This window comes from Eufriesea mexicana, unplaced genomic scaffold, assembly GCF_001483705.2.
Source record: "Eufriesea mexicana isolate 0111107269 unplaced genomic scaffold, ASM148370v2 scaffold2645, whole genome shotgun sequence".
Lineage (NCBI taxonomy): Eukaryota > Metazoa > Arthropoda > Insecta > Hymenoptera > Apidae > Eufriesea > Eufriesea mexicana.
In genome coordinates, this window is record NW_016910703.1 from 1375920 (window position 1) to 1401183 (window position 25264).

The 25264-nt window shown below is 34.3% G+C and overlaps 1 protein-coding gene across 4 annotated transcripts in view; it reads right to left on the reverse strand.

Annotated features, from left to right (window-relative positions):
* The window catches only part of CASK (peripheral plasma membrane protein CASK), a 250920-nt gene that overhangs the window by 30640 nt on the left and 195016 nt on the right, over nucleotides 1–25264 (reverse strand). For 2 of the 4 annotated variants that reach the window (XM_017903954.1, XM_017903956.1), the window contains exons 2-4: nucleotides 12259–12450; nucleotides 10841–11005; nucleotides 8835–8909 (exon numbers count right to left, since the gene is read on the reverse strand). In XM_017903954.1, coding sequence (XP_017759443.1) covers nucleotides 8835–8909; nucleotides 10841–11005; nucleotides 12259–12450 — 432 coding nt within the window. The remainder of the gene's footprint in view (nucleotides 1–8834; nucleotides 8910–10840; nucleotides 11006–12258; nucleotides 12451–25264) is intronic. The other 2 variants (XM_017903957.1, XM_017903955.1) reach the window with 1 other exon arrangement.

A 25264-nucleotide genomic window follows, 5' to 3' on the forward strand; every position in this document is an offset into this window, starting at 1 on the left:
CTCGCAATTTTTCTTTTTTCTTTTTTTTTTTTTTTTGGTTTTCTTTTTCACTTCCTCTTCCTCGACTTTTTTCTTTTCTCCGTTTTGGAAATTCACATCTGTGGACTGTGGGATCGCGCTTAATTATCTTCTATCGAACGGAGTTGGCCCTGTTTTCCGTCGTTTCGTTGCATTACTCGCGAAAACAAAACGCAAATCCAGGGACTCGTTACCCAGGACCACGATCCCTCATCGAGACGCGCTCTCGTCGACTGTCTTGGCCCGAACGTCGATCCACGACGTTCGATTAGTCGCATTTCAGGCTCGATTTGGCGACAGCCGGGGAGCAAAGAGTCATCGCTGAGAATCATCTGTGCTCGTGATTTTTCTGTTTGCACGTCTATGCATTTAGGGTATTCCTTGCGACAGGGTGCGACCTGTTTCGTGGTATCGCGAAAACAAGCGATTCTCTCGCGGTAAAATAAGTGGAAAATGTGGAGCAACAACTTCTTCCGTAGGGAACGTGGTTTTTTGAGACAAATAACCAGAAAAATCATTACGTTGGACAAATCGTTGGCGAGTTTCCGCATGCCCATTGTCGTAGCCTGACGCGACCCTGTTTCGTTTAAAGAAGCAATTTAACAGCGGTTTTCGGCGCTGAAAAACATCCCGCTTCGTCAAGCAATAAATATTTACGCGCCGAGAAAGACGCACGGTGGATTATTTATCGCTTAACCAAGCGCGATATTGGCTTGGGAAAAATGTGTCGAATTACTTTGTTAAACGCGATAAATTGGTCGTCCATCAAGGAGAAATATGACGATGGTCTGGGGGAACCATTAACGATAACCCAAATGAGATTTTTCAGGCCAATTTTCTCAAGAAAGCATGTTTCACGCAAGTTAAATGTTACCTGCATTTTCTACTTATTTTTGAGCAAATCACGTTTTTTATGGCCACACTACGAATTATGTCACATCCTGTTTATAGCTATTCTACGTGAAATCTGAGGTTAACGGCATCGTAGCTTTTTTTAATATCATTCGAGGTTGTAATATCATTTATTTATAGCTTAAGGAAGACTAATTTCTACAAAATTTCAACCGGAGTATTTAATTAATGCTGATCTCAGTAAGAAAAATGGTATAAGCATTAATATTAACCAAATTTACTAAATTTATATGAATGAATATTGTACAGATAAGGTCTACAAATCGTGAAACAAATTAATCGTTAATAAGACGAGACAATGAAAAGATTGATGCAACAACAGAAAATACAATTTCTAATTCTTTTACGTTGTAGGTTTCCTAATTCTTGTTCATAAATGTAAAAATTCAAAAAATTTTCTAAATTATATATCAAAAGTAATAATAAATTAGAATAAACTATATTTTAATCTTTGGAAAACATTAATTTTGGAAAATTAATTATACATGGTGATTGAATTTTCGTACAAATTACGTTCTCGAAGTTATTAATAAATATTACAATAAGTCGAAAGTAGGTACAACTACGATGCACTTAACCGCACCATTTGACGTAGAATAATTTATAGTATTACGTATGTATGTATACGATGCTGGGTATTACCTCTATTAAGCTCGTATTCATCAACATTTCACGACAATTTTCACAAATGTACATCATATCGTAATTGTACGTTTGGAATAGATGCTGCAATGCATATCCAAGAATCAATAGAATTTAACGAACATAACCTCAAATTCATTTTCGAACATGGTCGTGCATAATCACTTTATAAATAGGTTGTATTGCGTTCGATACAGTTTATACTTGAAAGAAGAAACAATATAATACATATTTGAAATATTCTATAAACAATTATTTAAAATATTCAGTAATATATAATACTTCGAAAAATAATCACATTCTTCGTATACTCGATATCTCGATATACATTCAGACCAATCGACAATCTATATTTTCTGCACTAATGGCGTAAATATTCATTTACCCAGAATCGATATCGTGTTTTGGTGAAGTATTTAAAAAAAAAAAAAAAAGAAAAAAAAATTCCTTTTTTTCCCTTACACATCTAGTCATCGCAAAATTCCTCCATACTATTCGAAATAAACACATTAAATAACAGATATACTCTATATGTATAAACACATACATATGCAAGCATATGTATACTTGAAGCAGAAGAGGGATTAGGGAAAATACGTGTTCCTGTTCATGTGTGTGTTTATATGTATGTTCGAAAATCCTGTTCCATATATATGCACTATTTATCGAAGTATGTATTTCTAATTTCTATACACGCAAAACAAGGACAAACATAGCAATCGAATCTCGTAATTGAAATCGTATGGCATTTCTCTTTGCGAAAAGATTCCTTCCAATTATTACTCACGAATTATCATTCAATTAACCGATAAACTCACGATCAAGATAATACGATTGAATAGCACAGACAACGCGTTCATTCGTAATTGCGGATCGATAACGTTGGTGTTATCAACCGGAAATGAAAGCAGCGTGGAAAACTCGTAATCGCAAAGTATGCTCCACTCTGCAACGACCTGATCGTCGCAAACGTAAATCACACGTGAAAAACAGATTGCTCTTGAATATAATTGTGAAAGCGAACCTCTCGTCCAGAGAGGGTTCACTGGATACTGAAATAACATCTATCAATATTAAGCTGAAAAGTGAATATATCATATTTTTTAAATCCATTACTGTTCAGATACAGAGAAAGAAACCGGGACTCGAAGAGTTTTCGACATATTTCAAACGATTGCAAAACGATTATTCGATAAAGACTGAAAATCCGAAGAGAATAGAAATATGATCATCACTCGAAACCAAAATTTCTCTCTCCGATACGTGAAACAGTAAATCGATCGACAAGCTTGATATAAAAGATAGATCGAAAACATGATTCGAGTGTTTTCGTGTCGAGTGTCGTAATATCTTGAGAATGACGTGTACGTGTATATGTACGTGTGTGTGTTCGAGGAAATCAGTGAAAACCTTCGTTCATCGGCAGCATTGAATAAATCATCCGATTTGCGATTACACGTTGAAGCGAGTGTACCTTAGAGCGAAAAATAGGCGAGTTTGACGCGACGTGAATCACGCTGGCCTCTGCTTAGGGGGCGACACTTGACGTAGAAAAAACATTGTATTCAGACGCGTTCTTTTCAGAGTTCGTTAGCAGGTAACTGAAAACCTCATTTGGTAGAGGTAGGAATGGCTCAATTAAATCCTGGTTGGCTTAATTTCAAAAATCTACGTCTTGCTTGCCGTTACTCGCGTACCACCCCTAACGAATTTATAACGTTACCTCGTACCCTATGTTAGATACCTCGTTTCGTCGTTAGTTTCATCCTCTACCCATAACGAAATAATTAAAAAATTTAATATCTTAATGCGAGTTTCGTATTTTTGCTTATTTATATAGAATATTTGGTAATTTTTTCTTTTTGGTTACTCATAAAACTCTGATAGTGGTATAAATTAATTTGAAATTTCATAATATTGCACTGGATTCGTTAATAAAAATATTTCATTCAAAGAGAGGTATTTGTAAAACAATTAAGGACATCAAGAAATTATTTTTAATAAAGGAATTTCTATAAAGTTCTGTTATTAAAAAAGGTAATGTTATAGTACGAAGGATAATTATTTTAATGATAAATTTAACTTTAACGTAATTTTGATTATCATTGTTAACGAAGAAATACGCAAACGTATCTGATGACATTTTAAATAATCAAATTTAATAGTCGGGCCGAATCGTAAAAAACTTGATGAAAACTTTAGAAATATCAAAATTGAACAGATATCTACTGCATTAATCCTCTGCATTTAACCCAATTTCAATTCTTTCAGCAATTCAATTTCTGGTACATTGAAATTCGATGAAATTCTGTCATTTTTTAATAACTTGGTTAATGAACTTTATATTTATTGGTTTCAAGCTTCGAATTTTGCTGTTAAAACGTTAAAAGCTCTGAGTACCTACTGTAAATAAAATATCAGGCGAAATCATAAGTAATTTCCAATTAATCCTTTTCCAAATCAGAAAACGTAAATTATACCAATTACATTATGCGGCGTTATAATAAAATGATCCTGATGAATGAAATAACAACGAAAGAAGAGAACTTTACTCGTACAAGTAAAAAGAATTCTTTTCTAAATATGGTCAAAATTTCTATACAATATTACACACTTTTACATTCTAAAGCCAACTAATCGTCATTTATATTGAGTCGTTATCAAAACTATTGGACGGAGAAACGTTTCCAAAAGGGATTAATTTCGCTTTCTCAATATGTTATTAAAAAAATATTATACCCTGATTTTGAAATTTCTTTTACTTTGACCACTTTATACGTTTACTTTAAACACCCACTACGTTTATATTAAAACAAAGGAATTTAATATACGCGAATTGGAAAGATATATTTTGGCAAAGAAATTGGAAATTACTTTATAGTTCACCTAATTCGGGAGACAAAGCTAAATATTCGATAATCAATATTCTTAATACGATATCGATCAAAATCTATAAAAAAAAATAAAATTGAAGAGAAAGATTACACGATTCTAACATTCAGGTACGAATATATAGGTTATGTGTATCGAAACTGTATAATGGTACTTGTTACAAGTTGTATATGCATATATGAATATTCCTTTTGAATTTTTAAATCTGACTTGACATTTTATTTCTGTATCTTTCGTATTAAGAGACATTTCTGGTCTTCATTGCTACATATACACATAAATTACGTTCTTCTAAGCTACTCGATCACCTAGGATCTAGAGAATTTAGTAAGCAACTAGATATCCATGTAACTAGACACCGTTAGTAAACATAACCTAAAAGTTAATTCCTAACCTAATTTATAAAACAAGCGTTATCTTAATAGATTGAAAATGACATTAAATAGAACAAAATCTCAGTAATTCATTTAGGAACACCAATTTGTTATAAAACAAGGAAATATTTATGAGATTACTCATTCTGACGATTTAATTCAGAAAATGAGATAGAAAATTCCTGCATAGGAAAATGTATGCAAATAATCTAAGATAGAATATAATAAATAATAAGCGAGTAATCAAATATAAAAAAAGAAAATTATAAAATAATATTTTAATTATTAATATTTGAATTATTAGTAACAAAAACGCAAAATCTTACTTTGTAATCTTATATTAGTACGTATATGATCTTTGGTACACGTGTTGAATAATTAAAATTATTTTTCTGGAATTAATCATCTACCTTTTTCCTAATATATATATAGTTAATAATATTTAATTGATAGTTAACAATCTATTTGCCTAAAAGAGCAATTATATCTTAAGAAATGTAATTATAAAGCAACTATCTCAATTATTGGTAATAAAAATAGAATATCATATTCAATACCAATCTTTGATACTCGTGTCGAATAATCAAAATTCTTAAATTAACTATCTCGCAGAAGTTAACTATTTTTATCTTTCCTATGATATATATAATAGTTAATTCATAATTCTAATAGAATCTACCTTCCTAACAGACCAAGTTAACTTTACAAAATATAATTATAAAGCAATTATCTCAAGTATCGGTAATAAAAAATAAAATCTCAGTTTCTAACCTATCAATGCTCACGATCCTTGGTACTCGCGTTGAATAATCAAAATTCTTAAACTAATTTCGACTATTCATAGGTACTTTCATCCCTACGCGAATGATTCTATTAACACTTGGCAAGCTACGGTGAACACTTTCCCCTTGTTCTCACAGCAAACATTTGTCTCGAAGTTTTGCGCTCACGATCCGGAACGCGTGGAACCAAACAGCGGTGATTTGAGAAACTGAAATCGCAATTAGGATTTAGATTCAAAACTCTAAAGTTAGCGCTTACGGGTTCGGCTATGAACGCTTCGCAGAACCGCGCTAATTGTTTAACATCGTAACACCAGATGTATTCCACGCGGAATCGAAGCACAGCCGAATGCGAGTGTGCACAGGTTACACCGTAATCCACTATACGAGTCGTCTCTTTCCGCGTTTATCCTTTCACAGGACTTGTTGTGTAACTGTGTATAAACTACCAACTATCAAGAGAACTTCTCAAATTCCAATGTAACTCCATCGGGTGTTTCTACGCAAAAGATTAGGCGCCTGGTGCTAGACTATGTACGAAAGGGTACCAAAGCGTGTCCATCTTCGCTAATGGCTAGTGACTAGAAAATTTTAAGTAATTACGGAGATCACCTTATCGAACTGTTACGAAGATAAATTTATAGAGTAGAGAAGAAATGATAATATAAATTGATTAGAAATTACTTTCCTAATAATTCATTTTCGAAGAAAGATGGCGACTAGGAACTTTTGACAAGCATTGAAATATATACGAAGATTTCTTTATCGAGCCGTTATGAAAAATTCATTACACAAAGAAGAATAGGAAAATACGATCTGACTAGAAATTATTTATACAGTGTTTGCACGTCTTTGGTAATTAATTTCAAAATATAGATAATCGTTAAAAATTGCACTGTATACCGAAATGCATGTATATGAAGATTCCTCTGTTATTGATAGTGTAATTTTTATACAATCCCAGTAATTAATTTCTAAAAATATGTAACGAATAAGAATAGAAATAGAGAATAAAGAAAAATAAGAATAATTTGTACAATGTACGTTTCCAATAATTAATTTACAAAGAGGAGGTTAGATCGTGCTTACTGGAACATGTCTGGATAAAATGGAGTTGCTTATCTAATCTCAAGTTAGATAGCATTCCAGTATTTAAAGTCGGCCTGTATAAGCGAACTGCAAACTATCAAACAACTGTATAACTGAATATCAGACAATTAATTTCTATGATCACAGTGACATGGGATGAAATAGGTACTCTGACGCAGTTTATATCGCGACGAATGTACCAATGCAAACTACTCACAGTGTCCTTTTAAATGAGTTCAGTCACCACGCACACAGAGATATAATATCATTTAATTTCCGTGCTTCTAATAGAAACAATATTAGTATCGTGATAATAATTAAGAACCTTTGGTCGTGAAAATCTAGGCATATCCGTATTTCACTTGGGTTCATGACAAGCTTCCAAATTATTCGAATAAAGTGGATTGAATTATCGATTATGTGTGACTAACGTAATTAATAAACATATAGGACTCATTAACAATTAAATTATAAGAAACTTTTCGTATAAATCATCATTTAACATCGTTCGAATCTTCATACACATGGTCAAAAATAATTTATATCAATTAAGAGACAATTGTAGGTTGTCACATATAAAATGGCCACTTTCGGAAACCTTTAAACTCACTCAGTATAAGAAGCTAAAACTCCCATTAAATGGTGCTAATCAGATATCATTTGAACGTCGAAGCTGTAAGAACATTCTTTCATTACTATTTTATTGCAAAATACTACTTTATCTTTATTACAGGAAACCATTTTGCTTCCAAAAAATTTATGTCGAAGCTCGAGACTGCGTGTGGCCGATGAAACTGCGAGTAAATGAGTAATTCGGACAACCAGCGATACCAATTGACTCGAAGTTTCAGAGCTATCAAACGTCGAGGGGTGAATTGTTTGAGGAAAAGAGATAAATTTCGAAGTGGAAGAGTAGAAACATTGTCCCCAGGGAATCTGAGTAGAAAGGGCAAAAGTGCCTTCTAGTAAGAGAAGCGTGAGGAATAGCACGGCACTTATCCAAGAAGTTCATGAGAGAACGTATGATAGAGCGATTTGGCCACAGAGTGTTATACTTGTCTACTGAAACTTCTAACATATGTCAAAGCGAACTATGAGCCATCGTCGACTTCAAGTGCTTTTCTTACACGAGATTAAACTTGAACGTAACGCGATAAAAGCTGCTTGTAACGTTATTGCAGTTACTGGAGAAGTTACATCGAGAGAAGAGGCGGCATGCAGGTGGTATGAAAAATTTGGGTGGAAAAAGGGAACGAAAAATAAGAGAATTTATCGAGAATTTATCGTTAACGATCAACTAAAAATTTTACAATTATAATAGTTGTAGCTCTGTTTCGAAATTCGACCAAGATTATTTTCAATGAAACTATGGGCGTTGAAAGCTTTATCAAGAATTGGACCATTCCATTTGCAACGACCTAATATGTCAGACTGCAGCAAAATTTACCCAATCCCTTGACTACTCAAATAACTTTCCGACATGTCACTGTACACTTTGATGTCTCTCCTTCCAGAGACAACATTTGGCAACAAGGGATTAGCACACGGGGACCAAACAGATCCAGTTCAAAGAAACTCCTAGAAAGGTCACCAACGTGTGCCTCAATTACCATTAACAGTAGCTTACTCGCCAGTTGACCAAACTCAGATTGCAACTTTACCGAACATCAAATTCTGGTCATCGAGACTACACCCTCTAGCCTAATAACGCGCTACCAGAAGATACCTTGTTAATTATTCGAAGCTAGGATGGTGGTCTATAGAGTGGACCTATTCAACGAAAAATCTCGAAACTATATCTACCTGAACTGGCGTCAACTATCAGGGCAACTATCAGAATCCGTGGAATATCGGATCGTGCACCCTTTCTTTAAGACTTCCGCGACCTGAGAGCTGATAACGGATTGAGTCGTCGCCTAGGTGTGCTGTCGGTCGACGAAGAACCGCTTTTATTTTTAGAAGACTTGGATTTACTTTTCTCCTTGCTGCTCGTTGCAGAGGTTTTCACTGATTTCCCGGATTTGCTCGTGACAGTGGTCGAGCCGGTGCTCGTCGACACTGCCGTGGTCACGGGTTTATTTGCTGTACTGGGGCTTTGGGATTGGGTTTGGGTTTTAGGGCTTACTTGTACCTCACAGGGGGGTGGTGCGCTCCTGTAAGACGGCACGATTTTGAAGGTCACCGAACCTCGTGCTTCCCGCTGCAACAGAAAGCAGGATCGTTAGAGGGTGGACAAATTTGGTGATCGGCTAAAATGTAAAATTAAAAAGTTACAATTTTCTTTGCTATTGGAGAATAAGCTGTTGATTCGTTAGTCGCTAACGATTAGTTATTGCAAATATAATCGCGACATCTATGATGACACTAGAGAGTGTAGAGCTCAGGAATTTGCTCCTGGAGGGAATGCGAGTTTGATTAGTCAGGAAAGTAATAGATCTACCTTTGCGTATAAGATCGCAAAGATAGGTTACACGAATTTTCGTTATTCACTGAAAGAGTCGTATGTGGGTACGTATGAGTCGTAGGATACGTCGAGCTCAAAGAGGATAGAGCGATAAGGCAGTAATGAAGGTGCGGAATCGGTGCTAATTATTGTACTTCACGCTAATTACTGCAAGATGAGTGTGCCGATATAGCGTATCTTTCTACTATTCTACAAGTAAATTTCAAGAGTATCAGAGGTGTAATCAGGCGAAGTTTACCATCAAAGTACCCAACATGTGCCATCCCAGAGGCAAACTTCTGAGCTCTATGCAGTAAGTGTATGAAAGTTTACTCGGTACATTAAGTACTAATCGTATGTTACAAGAATAAAAAGACATCCACATTTTTGTTATAATATATCATTTTCGTTTTTCGTTATATTATAATATCGTATTATTATAATATATCCGATTTCATTATCATATGACTTTCTATGAATTTTTCATATAACTCCATAATTATATAACACGACATTCTATATTTTATATAAATAGGATAGTTAAACAAGGCTTAGCTTGAAGCTAAAATACATTTTCACCTGATACTCGAAAATATATAGAATGCTATTAAATATAACAAAATTATAAATATAAAAAATTTAGATTTATATAGAACTCTGAATATATGTATTATATAAAAGACCTTAGAAAGTATCTGGTATGAAAGAGAAAAATGTCCGTTATATTAAGATGGAAAAATAACTGGGAAAATGGCACTAGCTGTTCGGAGATGTGCAAGTGCCATCCAATATGGCCGGAGGAGGGAGTGATGTTAAAAATTCCTTTAATTTATGACGGCCATAGACTTTCGAACGTCACGCGTTGCGCGACGCATGCCAGGCCATAAAGCATCTGCTAATTGAACGTTCGAGAGCCTTTGATTTACAATGGCGTGTTTGCATACTGCTTTTCGAAGTTTTCCGCAAATGTTTCTTCATTGGTAGACGCTTCGATATATTGCTTTCCCTATGAACCAATTAAATTAAATATTCCGCGAGCAAACGAATCAGGTTTAGATGTTCCGGAAATGCAATAGTTCGCGGAACGCCCGCCATTTTGTTGAAACGCATGCCCCGTTCGAAATGACGCCTAAACGTTCAATTTTTGTGAATTTTGTTTGTAGACAGGCACTCGGATTAAAAATATTACAATGATAATGAATGTAAATAATAAATTTTCATTTTGATACCGAAATAATACTTGAAATTAAAAAGAATACTTATTAAATATATGACGGGAGTTGAAAAGTACGATTTACTAAAAAATTCCTAATATTTCGTAATTCATAAATAAAATATATTATTTAATATTGGTAAACAAATAGAATTCTATATTTTCTATACATTACTGCATTTACGTAGGAAATATATCTATAAGAGCATTCTTATTGCATTGTTTCATAATTCTTTGTATTAAATATTCGGCGGAACAAATGATACTATCTATTCCAATTACATGACTCATCCTATTTATAAAATACAATTTTATAATATATTCTACGTACACAAAAATTCGAATAATTTTCAAACGTGTAAAATATTATATTGATTAAATTAACGAAGAGGATTATGTAATTTCACAGGTGCAAGTATTATGAAGAAATCATAGAAAGTCGATATTAGTGATTCACTGTTCGAATTGTACTCACGAGTATCTTTTGCAAGGCATTGACAGATTGATTGGCCACCGGTATTCCATTAATTTCTCTGATCTCGTCACCCACGTGAAGTGTCGCTTGTCTGTGTATCATACCACCGTGCATAATTCGTGCTACCACGCATTTCCCATCCTCATTCATTTTCAAAGTGATTCCCTGTAAACAAATAAGTAACGTGGCGTTCTCATACCGTTTCTTTCAATGATTCGTTTATTTATCTCCTACAAAAAATTATCAAAGATTCTTTTCAATTTCTTTTAAATATTAACCATTAACTTCTGCAATTTTACTATTTAAATATTTAGACAAACTTTGGAAAAGAAATCAAAGACGTTTCAGAAAGAAGGATTCGAATTAGAGACATTGGAAATATTAACCCTTTGCACTCGACGATTTTTTGGCTAGAGAAGAGTAGAGATTCAAAGATTCTTTACTAAAATACTGGCGATACCCTTCTCAGCAGTAAATAAAGAATTGTATAATAATAGAATTGTAGAATTATTTGATTTCGATACCTCGCACACTGTTACATTACATTAAAGTTGATATATTAATTATTATCGATCTTCCGAATTTTATGAAATGGTGACTGAAGATCACCTCTCGAGTGCAAAGGGTTAACACTCGAATTACATTTCCTAATACACCTGTATTTAAAAAATTTTGTACTATCATATTCACTGCTATAGACGCAGATAATTAAATGTAATTTAAAAACAACATTTATTAACACTAGAACTACCAATTCAGTCCAACTGACTGGTCTCAGAATTTTCTTTTTTGCAATTACTAAAAACATATGCCTATTTAAAAAAAGAAAAAGAAAATGAGAGTTGACTAGTATTGAGATAAAACTGTAATTAATATATTTATTTATCATCATCGTACTATTAAAATTACTATTACCTATGTCCGCCCTGTTTAGGTACCCAACAAGAATCAGTAGTTTCAGTGTTAAAAGTCTCATGCAATAATACTAATCCTCGTTATTTCGATGAAACTTCTATCAAAAAACTTAAACTTAAATCCTAGAAAACTATATTTCATTGACTCTTTTTATTATAAATTAAATTAATCGTTATTTTAGTACAAATTCATCTATCTATACTCCGTTCAACGAGAATTGGCCGGAAATATAAACAAAACGATCAAGTGATCGATGTTGCGAACGTAGATAAGTGACTGTCAAACGTCGATGCTCAGGGTCGATTTTCAGAAATTCTAAACCGGGGTCCTCGTGTATAAATCAGCCAAAATTTTCCTCGAAATATTCCATGCTACGTCCGAATTAGTTCGGGTCCATGCCCATGTGCAGCTGTTTATATTTCCTGGCAATTCTTGTTGAACGGAATACAGTACCTATATATCATTTTATCTACGCGATATATTATCGTACTATATCGTCTTACCATTGGCTCATCTGTGTTCTTCTGAAACTGGACCAGCCTGACGCGCGTCACATTTTCGAGGTCCAAATCGCCGTTTTGACCATCGAGATCGTCGCCTCCGTTCAGATACGGAAGTAGAGGCGGTGGCGTGACTCTGGTTGCTTCCTCGCCATACACCTCGTGTCCCGCTACGTCATGTGCTTGCAAAAGCGCCTGGAACAGAGAAACAAACGGAGAAGGGAAATTAAAAACCAGTCAAACAGCCGGCTGACATGAAACCGAACGAAATAAAACGAGGTGCCATGCTATTTCGGCATCATGGACGCAATATTGCGTGTCGCTTGAATACAGGCTGTACGCAAACACGTGAACACCTCTGTTTTTCGTCCATAGAATTTTGGGATATTGCGATCTACCGTCACTATTTTTATTTTTTTTTCGTTTGTTCCCCTTTGCGGATTTGCTCGAAGCAAATAAGAGATAGGTGTTTGATTTATCGACCGCAAGAGTTCTAACAATGTCTGTGTTTCGAATCTTGGTACATGGAATCAGGTATTGCAGTGTTTTTAACACTGGAGCTATTTTAACGTGTGAAGCGATTAAAGTACTTTGAGAAAAGCAATCTGACGTATACACGTAAGCACAGTTCTGTCTCAATAAATGTTAACGTTAACAAATCGAATGAAAATAACAGGAAATGTATGTAACTAGAACTACTCTGATCTTCTGAAGACAAATCAAAATGGAAACTTTACCATAGAATTCAAAATTGTATAATGAATTAAAAGAGTATTAAAAATTGATTTTCTCAATGAATATTGAATAAAATTTTTGTGACAGTACCTACACTTCTTCACACTTTACGCATTCTGCCAGCAGTGTACAACGTGATTCGTCATCGTGTCAGAAATTGCAGAGCTGTGCTTGTAGTCAGAGGTGCATTAATAATTGTGCAACATGTGATCGTGACACAAGGAAAACGGAAATAGTGGAGATTACTTCGAGAGCTGTGCTTGTAGTCGGAGGTGCATTAATAATTGTGCAACATGTGATCGTGACACAAGGAAAACGGAAATAGTGGAGATTCCGAAATATTAAGCACATTCCTTGAAAATAAATATCAAAAGTTGCAGTTTCGTATTTAAACAATGGCAGTCAGAGTCTGCTGGAATAACTGAAACGCGAAAATAATTGTGCATCGTAACGCTGAAACATAGCGATTTATGCAACAATCGCTTTTACATACTTCGCGAACATTCCACTGAAAACACGTGCAATTTTTTACGGCTGCGTGAAACGTTCGCTGAATTTATAACGCGGAACCACTCCAATACACGTTTGCATAGCATAGGGTACGAAACGATCAAGAAACAAGTTCACTGACATGTAACCCTTGGCAGTTCGTGCCACGAAACGTGATTAATATTCGCGGGCAGCGATTTGCCTGATGATATTGAAAAATAGATCGCCTTACTGGCTACAAAAGTAATTATAGTAAATTTTAAAACGAGTAAAATGAAATTTTGGTAAATGAACATTGTGGAATATTATAATCTACCTGCGTCTTTTCTGTTATTGAATGACTTGGAATAGCGTTAATAATATTGTAGGCTTGATAGAAGGTAAAGGCGCACTTCTATTTTTTAATAGTGTACAAAGATTCATCTAATTTACATTCTTTATTTTTATAGGTTTGATCTGTGAATTTGGAAAGTGGATGCCAAAAAATGATAGTATAAATACAAAAATGAAATCAAATAAAATTTGCTTATTTCAGAATGAACAAATTATTTACGTGTTTTCGAGTGTTGCGCATAAATTTGGCTAGTATGTTGGGTTTGGGAGATGAATAAATAAAAAATATCCGTTTCTGCTATATTTACAAAAATTTTCAAAAGATAGCAATTTTGTTTTTAACCCTTTGCACTCGAAGGGCGCCTCTCAGTCACCATTTAATCAGATTCTAACGATGGATGTTAATTAATAAATCAAATTCACAATTATTCAACGATGCTTGGAATATCGAAATAAAATAATTCTACGTCTTAATTTGCATACGATTTCTTATTTACCGTTTTAGAAATATCGTCGACTTTATGGCAGAAAGTCTTCGAATTACTATTTTCGAACGCCGAGTGCAAAGAGTTAATAACTTTGTTTACAGAATCGTGTAGTACTACCCTATTCCTGCAAAATCTTTCAAGAATTACTATTTTCGAACGCCGAGTACAAAGAGTTAATAACTTTGTTTACAGAATCGTGTAGTACTACCCTATTCCTGCAAAATCTTTCATTGAATAATATAAACAAAATTTGTTATGTCAAGATGTACCGCTTTAAAAATATATACTCACTTCAAAGCGCTATTACTTTGTCTCGTATTGTATGTGTGTGATTGTAACATTGCCTTTGTCCAAACTAAAGAGAAATTGAGATAGGATAGGTTTATTGGCACCGAAGTTGGAAGAAACCCAAGAGAGCAATGTTTTCCAGATGTGTCGACCACCCAAGTAAAGTCAAGGCCATCTACAAGTCACCCCCACTCCCAATGATTGACTAACGTGACGTTAGGGGCCTGAGTAACGCGCTTGAAGAGTGGGGAGACTCGTTCGATAAGAGTGGGGAGGCTCACTCGACAAGAGTAGGGAGGCTTCCTCGATAAGAGTGGGGAGGCTTCCTCGATAAGAGTGGGGAGGCTTCGTCGAGAAGAGTGGAGACGGATAGTATACACTATTATCCTAGCAGATGTAGAGCGATGACTTTTCAAGGGAATTATACGAAATGAAATTTTTGCGCCAAGTATAAATGCAATACGAAAAATAAAATATAATTTTCTTGATATTTAGAAACGTTACAAGGTCCTAAAAAATTAACAATTTATCGATTAAGTTCTATTATGAATTTTTATAAAAATTATTAAGTTCAATACGTAAATGAGTACATATTTGGTTGTAACTGTAATTACAGTTCTGACTCTATAGTAATTCTTATGACAACTATTTCTGATTTTTCACAGACTGATTCCTCACTGTCTATTTTTTTGCAGACATAAAAGAGGGTCCAAAATAATATTTCATTATAATATGCAAAGTGTTAATATACCTCATTTGTTATAGAAAATAGTTTCTGCTAAAATTCAATATAAAACTTTTAATCATAAAGAAAGAGATAATGAGCGAGTCTCTGGTATAATAAAAATTTTGAAAACAATTATTAGCATCACGGAAATAATATATTAAATGCCTCACCTCTCTCTTTTCTTTGGAGATTATAATACACTTTCATACGCCACGTGAATACGTTTATTTGAATAACAATAATTTTCGAAAACATGCGAGAAATCTCTTCCATAATATCGGCTCTCCAAACATTTCAGCTTCTGCTACTACGCTGATAGACCTTGTTAGTGGAACGCATGCATATGCCATAAATTCACGTCCCAAGTACACTGCTTCTTCATTGGGATATAATTACTACTTCAGAAGTTACGTATATACTTAAAAAATTATGAAAACAAATATTTGAATATGAAAATACGAAATTTAACAGGACTAAATCAATCTTGTTTCTCATGATCTAAAATAAAAAAGGAAAATAAAAATTTATATATATGTATATAAAATTAACAACATGAAGAACGAGAAAAATTGTTATATATTTTTGACGATATATATTGAAAGTGTTATGAATTCTATTTTTTATTCCTCATACGTTCTAGGTTTCACTGACAATGTCGTTTAAATACAATATATTGATTTAATGGTGCAGCATTCGTATTGTACTAAAATTGCAACCGGATCTCCTATAAACAATTGCTCGTTCAATGTCGATTTGAAACTGTTATTCGTTAATAATGCGCGTGAAATTCATTAGCCATTATTGGTAGCTGTCAATGGTATTGTATAACTGTCATTGTTCATTTCCTAGAAATAATAAACTTACTAACGATTTCCTTTAACAAATGATATTATATTTACGCCATTGGTTTCCAGCAGACCATAAAATTCATATAGACATAAAAACACAGATTCTTCATTAACAATTTTATTTCATACTTCGTGTTATGGATTGAAAATTGCCTAACATCAGAAAATTTTGTATTTTAACGACTGATAAAATTAAAACTATGATAAACTTTCATAATACATCATTTTAATACTGCCAGGTAATTTACTAGAAGGTGTTGTTAGAAAAATGTCTTACAATTATATAATAGATAAACAGAATTTATGGCGAAATTCTCGGCGAAAAAATAAGACAAAAGCATAATCTAACATTTCTTCATACGATGCTTCGTCCTCGAGAAAATCGTCCACAAACATTCGCGGAGTAGGCATCAAGCGAACGCCCACCCAACGAACACTTAAAGTCAATTTTCTCGAAAAAATGGCTTCATATAAAAAAATTTTATTCCACATTTTCGTTTCATTTTTTCATGCAGAATCAACCCTTTACCATTCACACCGCAATTTCAAACACTACGATATATTTCGTCACGTGTTTCACTCAACGCGTAACCTGTCATTAACAGTAGCAACCAGGTTCTATTGAACTACAGAACTGCATAGATATTGCCACACACCGCGAAGCCATCAAATAAAGCAAACAAACCGTCTAGGGACACGTTAATCAACGACTAATCAACGAATCCGGAATCCCCGATCCGACACAGCTGACTGCATCATCATACAAATAACAGCATTCGCAAACATCCTCTATCGAACTGATCCCCAATCTCCTGCAACGGAAAAACCCGAGATCTCTCGACACGAAGTCATCCGCACGGCATTAATTCTCTGGAAGACAGACGAGCATCGGGGAACACTCGAAAGTAGCCGGACGAAGTAGCGGAGGAGGCTGCGTTGACTCTTCCCATCATCGATTTCCAGCACCGCGACATCGACACATTCAATGGTCCTCTGAGTCCCTTTCAAGCTACGTAATGAGAGAAGAGTCACGTCGGTCGGTTTGAAAAGCGGAAGAGAAAAAAGGGAAAAAGGGAACGGGGGCAGAAGTGGAGGCAGCTTGTTCCGCGACGTACGATATGGCATGTCGCGCGAAATGCTACGTTTCCAGAGGAGGTGTCGGAATAATTCGTTGGAATGGTGCCAGTGTCAGAAGAGCGTAGGGCGCGTCGATGGTAGGCCAGGCCCGAGCGTTGCGAAGCGGTTCCCGCGCGATCTCGCATGTGCAACCCCTAAATAGGGGTGCTATAGCGCACGGTGGACAAGGCGATAGGTGGAAGAGAAGGAAATACGAGTGAACGAAATACGCCCCGTCTCAACCGGCCTGCTTGAAATCGGGCCAAAATCGTCACATGACTCGCGTTGATAGCCACCCCACGTTTCTATTTCCCGTGTACCCGTGCACATCCGTCTAATCTATATGTAAATCCTTGCACGGCACGCGTGTGTGGATCGTAACGCAGGAAAGTGTGCGGATATCGCTACAATTTTAACCATAATTTTCGGTACAGCCGGACTCGCAGATACCGGTCGGAGGAAATGGACGAGGGGTTGCTCGAATGGCCTTCGTGCTTATCGAAATGATGTTCACGGATGTTACTGTACGTAGGGTTTGTTATTAACATGATACCGCGAATGGGGTAATTGGGTATTGGAGAACGAGGGGATTTTGGTGTCTGTGTGAGTGTCAGGTGTACCACTTCCACTTTGTAGGTGGAAGCTGGAGGGTTAATCTTTCGTAACTTATGGTTAATGGCAGGAGGTAACTGTTAGAGAATTGAACTAATCGTGACATCTTTTCGTAGTGTAGAGACACGGGTGGTGGTTAAATAATATAGAACTCTATTTATTAGTGTTGGGAATTTCGTGGAAGAAATAGCCAAACGCACAGAGAAATAACTGAATTCAGTTGTATAGCAATCTTGTTTGTAAGAGGTTTATTATACGATATATAATTAAAACGTATGAGTCTTTTCGTTTTGAATGCCACTATAAGTCACAATGTATAAATAGCCGTTTTGGTTTCTAACTGAAGACTGAGGAGCTCTGAGAGACGGCAGGCCCTTTTAAGCCCTCAAAACCGACCCCTTGAAGTCCAACGGTCGGTAATGCCCTGCAACCTTCGACAGGCATGTCGTCATCGTTCCATGGGCGTAGCTGACTTCCAACAATTAGTAATAAAATAATGATGCAATATTCGGTGACAGTAAAGACTACGAATATATATAAACTATTACAACTACAACTTAAGACTAAGATTACAACTCGACTGTTTCAACTAAACCCTACCTCAGAACTGTACACAGCATAACTGTTCCAACATCACTGTCCCAATATAACTGTCTCTCAAGCACTGTTCGTTAACCATTTTTGCCTTCTTATATATATTCCTCAAAAGCCTCCCCCAACATGACCAAATATGGTCATGCTAAGGGCCTGACACATCGTCGAGGATTTTCTGACCGACCTGGCCCTCGAACCCTCGGCGACTTCCCAAATTAAAATCACCTACACACGAGATGGAAATTCTACGATACTACAGTAGTATTAGGAAATAATGTGTATATGTTTTGTACCTGATGAGTCATGTGTGTATGGAGCTTAGACAGTGTTCTGTATTGTAGAGAATAAGACGTGTACAGATGAAGAATTAAAGCGTGAAATACTATGTTAGTAATATTAAAAAGTTATATGCACTTCCTACCTCTATATTACCCCCGATCCAACAGTAACATTTGTGAATTTTTATATACTCCTTATGTTCTAAGACACATTTATTATAGTTACCAACTGCATAATGTGGCAACATCACATATATTAACAAATGATAAGGGTATTCTTCTAATATCTTGTGTAAATTTACTTTGAATTTTAGTTTCTGTATTTCAAAAGATAAGGAATATACAAAAATTTGTAAATTATTACATAGTTTCGTAAATAATTTAATATAGCAAAGTTCTCAATTTTAGTGAAATGCAATGAAATTGTAAATTTACGAAAATCAGGTAAAATGAAAATGCAGAAATATAAAAATATGTTTTATAATCTCCCCTGTATAATTCGTTAATTAATACTATTTTAATTAGTACTTTAATTTAAAATATTCTCCATTATGTATTCTCTATGCATCATACATCTCTGCTTAATCTTCATCAGCAAAGATGAGATAACAAGCGCGAAGTTAAGTCCTCACAAAGTTAGGCCCCCATATAAAGAAACACTTTAAACAAATTGACGTTAATATTACGTTTAACCTAATTGAACATTGTTATAAAAAAAACATGTACATGATCAAAGGCTAATAAAATATAAATTATGTTAGTACTAGGATAAAAGAGAGGAAACAGGAAATAAAAGGAAGGTACATTTTTCAAGAAAGATTACATGAGGAGATTTATGACTAAGTCCTTTTACTAGGTCACTATTTTAAAGAAAAAAAGAAAACAATCCTGTGTATCAAGTCAGAAGATGTATTAGCATAAATAGGAAGATTAAAGTAGAATTCTTGAGAATTGCTGTAGATTAATGTAAATTCCATTATTGAATATAAGTCCCTAAAATTTTTCAATTCATTGATAGCTATTTCTTAAACGCTATACAGGATGGCATATCTACAATAAATATGGTTATTCCACAATTATTTTAAAATATACAAAAGATATTTTATATGTATTTATATGATCTCGAAGAAAAGAAAAAATATATTTTGAAAATTATATTTGCCCCTAAATATCATTCGAGTTATCTACAAAATATATTTTGTATCATTAGAATTAGAAGAGATATTTAGGTGGATCACGTTTAAATGGTTTACTATATGCACGACGTTCATTTACTCTCGTTAAATTATTCTTTAGAATTTTCGCTTCACAAATCACGTCAGTTATACAGTTAAAAAATGCAACAACAGCATGCTGTTCATCAAACGCGAGTACATACATACATATTGTATATTGCTTCAGTTGAACAGCAATCTTCACAAAAGCGATGCAAAATATTCAAAATGTGCGAAATTTCCCAAGATACCATATTGAAAAATTCAACATTATTACTATTATTATATTCTCAGGTTTATGTATTTATATTATTTACACTCCACTGACTTCGCTAGACACACAGACATGTAATAAAAATAAAGAAACGAATAACCTAATAAATTTAGAAATTAACCCCTTGCAGACATTTATCTTATAATAGCAATTCGAGTATTTTTATTATTTTGCATAGTTAAAGTATTTTTATCTTTCTAGACGCTTGTCTGTACATAAATAGACCACACACATGTAACTGGTGATATAAATTTTTTTATACATATATATTTGATATATATTTTTTTAATTTCTCAAAATAAAATTTGATCGCTTAAGAGAGAATTTTGGAAGGACCATAGTTCTCTTTGTTAAGGGTTAGTTCACATTTTTCTATTTTTTAATTTATTCCTAGCCTTTCTATTTTTGCAAATAAGACTTTGATTTTGGAAACATTATTACCATAAAAATGCGTGGGTGTCATTAATCGATACATTTAAAATATACTCGAAATGCACAGAACCACTGTCCAACATACTTTTTCGACATATAAAATCAGAATTATCGTGTTCCTCGCCACAGAATAGGAAATTCCATGTCGTCAATTTCGATTCACAATGATATTAACGTGGTCAATTAAGTCAAACCCGTCGGCTTTTTTCTGTTCATTAATTAGGGACTATTCCACCGTCGAAATAGCATCCATTATATGGTTTAGTTTGTTAAACGAAAGCGGAGAAACAATGAGCGCCAGTCAGATTCCTTCACATTGAAAATGAAATCTTCGAAAATTTCGCTGCAAATTAGAATCTCTTTCGTGATAATTACTGCACGATGTGTCGCAAATTGAAGCCTTTTCATTCATCAATTTCATTCGAACCTTCTGAATGCTTCATTCTTGCTTTTTCTAGTACAAAGAAGGTCTATTGTTAGGATATTTTTTTATCGCTATTGTTATTCTCTAACAGAGTGTGTAATGTAAAATAAATATGGAAGCAGAGTGGTAAACTATATATAGAATATAAACACAAGGAATTTCAATATGGTAAATTTTCTAATATTTTTATATTTTTCAAACGACGAGAAAATCGTCGAAACGAGTGTTCAAGAAAAGAATTGTTAAAATAAAGGAAACTCTTAACCTCGTAACCGAATAACGAACTATTTATCTGTGCAAGTTTCGTCGGCTATAATTAAGAATTTTATTAAGCACGATTAATCCGTGGACGTGCAAATTGCAATAAACGGCGCCAAAGTGATACGGGATTACTGCTTCTTCTGTTGAAACACTGCTGTAATTTCATAATTTTATCTGCACCAATAATGAAACTCGTAATTGTATTTGTCGAAATTTATTTACGTTTCAGCAGATATATCGGCGAAATTACCGCTGTTAATTAGAGTGAAATTTGCGTAAACAGAAGAGCTGCAAAAAATCATTGTATGCACTCGAAATATTTAACGTAAAATGTTTATTAAAATACACACCGAGTCATAATAAATCGCTCTTGAAACCATTATCGAATTGCACTGAAATTACACTCAATTATATCCCTTTGTTACACGATGTTATACGAGCACTGTCATTTTTGCAAAGTGTTACATCGAAAGCGCGTTTTCAGGGTACCTTGTTACGAGGATCGAATATATTATCTTCTTCGAAAACAGTCATGTCATAATTATAATAAAGGTATAATAATATCAGAAATAATGGGAAGAATTTTCTCCGGAACATTAATTCGAAGATACGGCGACATTGTTTTGAAAAGACTCCGTTTTGCCCCACTTGACTTCTGCTTATGCAATTTCTTTAAATGTCGAGTTTACGAAAACTTCAGCAGTGGTCTGCTTTCGTTGAGAGAGAATATTCGAAACGAAACGTAGTCGAGGCAATTGCTAGAGAAGTATGTCAACTGGTTTTCCAAAATTTAATGTATGACTAAAAATATCTAAAGAAATTTAATTCTATAGGGTTAGAGTTTCTTTCTTTTTAAACAATGCGTGCTTCCAACAATAATTATAGCAAAAATGAAACAAAGTAATTCAGAAAAATGAAGATGGAAGAATTAAAAAAAAAAGAAAAAGAGATTATGATAATTAAATATCATAAATATACAGACGTATATATTAAATTTTCGAAGATTTAGATTTTTTTAAAAATCATGCTCTCCTACAGTTACTCTAAATCTGAGAATAATAATATTTGAGGAGCGAATTAATTATTCTGAAATAAAATGAAATAAATTTCATTTTACGTAAATTTAATTGCACGGAGAATATCAACTGCATTCATGAAAATAGAAAAACGAAGAGTGCCAAACCAATACCCCGTGTGGTGGTTCTGCAAGTGAACGTGCGATTTAGATGGTATTAAAGGTATAAATTATCTTAATTCCAGTGAACGTTAAAAGGTATTATGGCCAGCTAAACTGCAACTGCTTGTGGTCGCGTTTGCACGTCAATGAGCCAGTTAGCGGTTTCGAGGCTAAAATAATATTACTCCATGCAAATTTCGGCTAGCTATACCTAGCGTGTTGGTATCCTGTAACAGGAAGCCTATCCCTCTGAACGATCTAACTCGCTGAACTCTTGGATTAGCTTGTTTTTATTTTACATTACGACAAGTGACTAAATTAACTAGTCCATTACTTAACGTGGCGGCAAATTTAAATTTGAAATTTCATCAATGAATCAAAAATATCTATCGTTTATTCTGATAAACAGTGAGATGCATACAAAAATAACAAATAAAGAGTTATTCGATTAAAAAACATAACAGATGGTTATTGACAGTTACGAATATATTAACCCTTTGCACTTGGTGATTTTTTCGTTACAGGAAAATAGTAATTCGAAGAATTTCTGCCATAAAGTAGAGGATATTTTTAAAACGGTAAATAAGAAATCGTATGCAAATTAAGACATACAATTACTTTACTTCGATATTCCACGCATCGTTGCGTAATTGCAAATTTGATATATTAACCCTTCGAGAGGTGACCCTCAGTCACCATTTCATAAAATTTGGAAGATCGATATTAATCAATATATCAAATTTAATGTAATGTAACGGTGTGCAATTCTTTATTTACTGCTCAAAAAAGTATCGCGAGTTTTTTAATAGAGAATCATTGATTTTTTACTTTTCTCTAGCCAAAAAATCGTCGAGTGCAAAGGGTTAATTAACATCCATATTTAGAATATGATTAAATGGCGACTGAGAGGCGTCTCTCGAGTGCAAAGGGTTAACACAAAATCTACCAAGGTCTAAATCACCGTTTTCCAAATTTTCATTAAAAATTCCGCGTTCAATATTTTAAGCTTAATTATTCGTCTTTGCGATTTTCCTTCCAATATACGTATAATTATTTTCTCAATGTTTGTCTGTCAAATATTATTCCAGTTTTTAGAGCCTCTGCTTCTTCCCCATTCACCGGTTATTTGACCATGGTAGGCTTAGTGTTAAAATTGAGAAAAATCAGCTGTATTTTTCCCCATTGTATGTTATTATATGCTTAAATTACAGAGACGTCGAAGATCGTAACTTTATCGCTGACGAAAAGTAAATCTTTTGAAATCGCTTATCTCGCAGCTTCCATTTTTACGTAACGCGCGTAAAATTAGCATGAAAATGGAAGAAATGTCTTTATGAATGAAGGCCGTGAAAAATGAACAACGAACAATGATAGATGCCAAGCAATATTGCTGTAAGGCAAACTTCGAGACGGGAACCGAGTGACGAAATGGCATCGATGTGCGCACAAAAATGGCGGACATGACCCACGTGACGAATGGAAACAATCACCTTCGCCAAAGGCCATTGATTCTTCCTGATTTATTTCCCTAAAGCATTGTTAGTAAATTCCAATCGAATCATAGTTTCCATGCTCTACTCACGACTTCTATGTCACTTCTGCGATGTAATTTCATCTGTTTGCATGCCAGAATTTATTTCAACGAATATCTATTTTCAGTTTATAGATGCAAAGAAGTTAAAGAAAACCTTGGTGAAATGAAATAAGAAATATATTTATTCATATAACTGAATATCGATCTAATATTAACTTATATTAGTAATTATTAATAATAATAATACTAATAATAAATAACTGAATACTAATAATAGTAATTATTACTATTGTATTAATAATAATTATACTATTAATTAGGTACCAAATTTAAACTTAGCTCAAATTAATTGTGTAAAAGGCCAAAAAATTGGCCTTAATTGTAAATATTAAACGCCTTTCATTTTCTAAAAAGAAAATCCTTAAATTCTCTCAAGTAATTCACACGTATCGAAAAACATTCGTCACAATTAAACGTCCAAAACGACATTTAGTGGAATGCAAATTAAACGCTAAACTGATTGTCGATGCATTAATACCCCTGCTCTATCTGACCGAAATTCTCGGTACAATTTCAAAACATCACTCTGTAATAATATTCCAATTAATCCAAATTATGCATACCAAATTTAGTTGGCCATTAATCGAAACGATACGCGCTAAAGAAGTTACTGCTTCATAATGAGAATCAGAGTGCATTAGAATCGCGGAATAATTGAAATTGAGTACACCTCGCAAGATACGCGAATGAAATTTGCAGCGATACTGGTATATCAACGCGTAATTCGCGAGTATGATATTACATCCACTTTCGAGCCATTAACGGCAAATGGAATAAATAGAAGTCCGTAACTCGGAAACGGAAATACGTGCGTACCTAGGAAAATATCTGAAAGGCCTGGCAAATCCTCGTATAATTTCGAGGCCTGATAGAAAGGACGATGCAAAGGTTGTTCGAGGAATAGATATACGAGAAGGTGAAAAAATCTGGAAGAATTTCAGCCGCGAGCTGAAGTTTCGTTCAAAGGGGCCGGGGTAAGAAGTGGTAAAAGGAATGGCGTCTTTTGGATGTGACGCGGATGGCGAAGGAACCAATGTACACGTGCTATAGCTGGTGAATGCCTGTGTGTGACACAGTTACACAGCTAAACTATGAATGGGGCAAGAGCTCCAGATAGAGATAGCA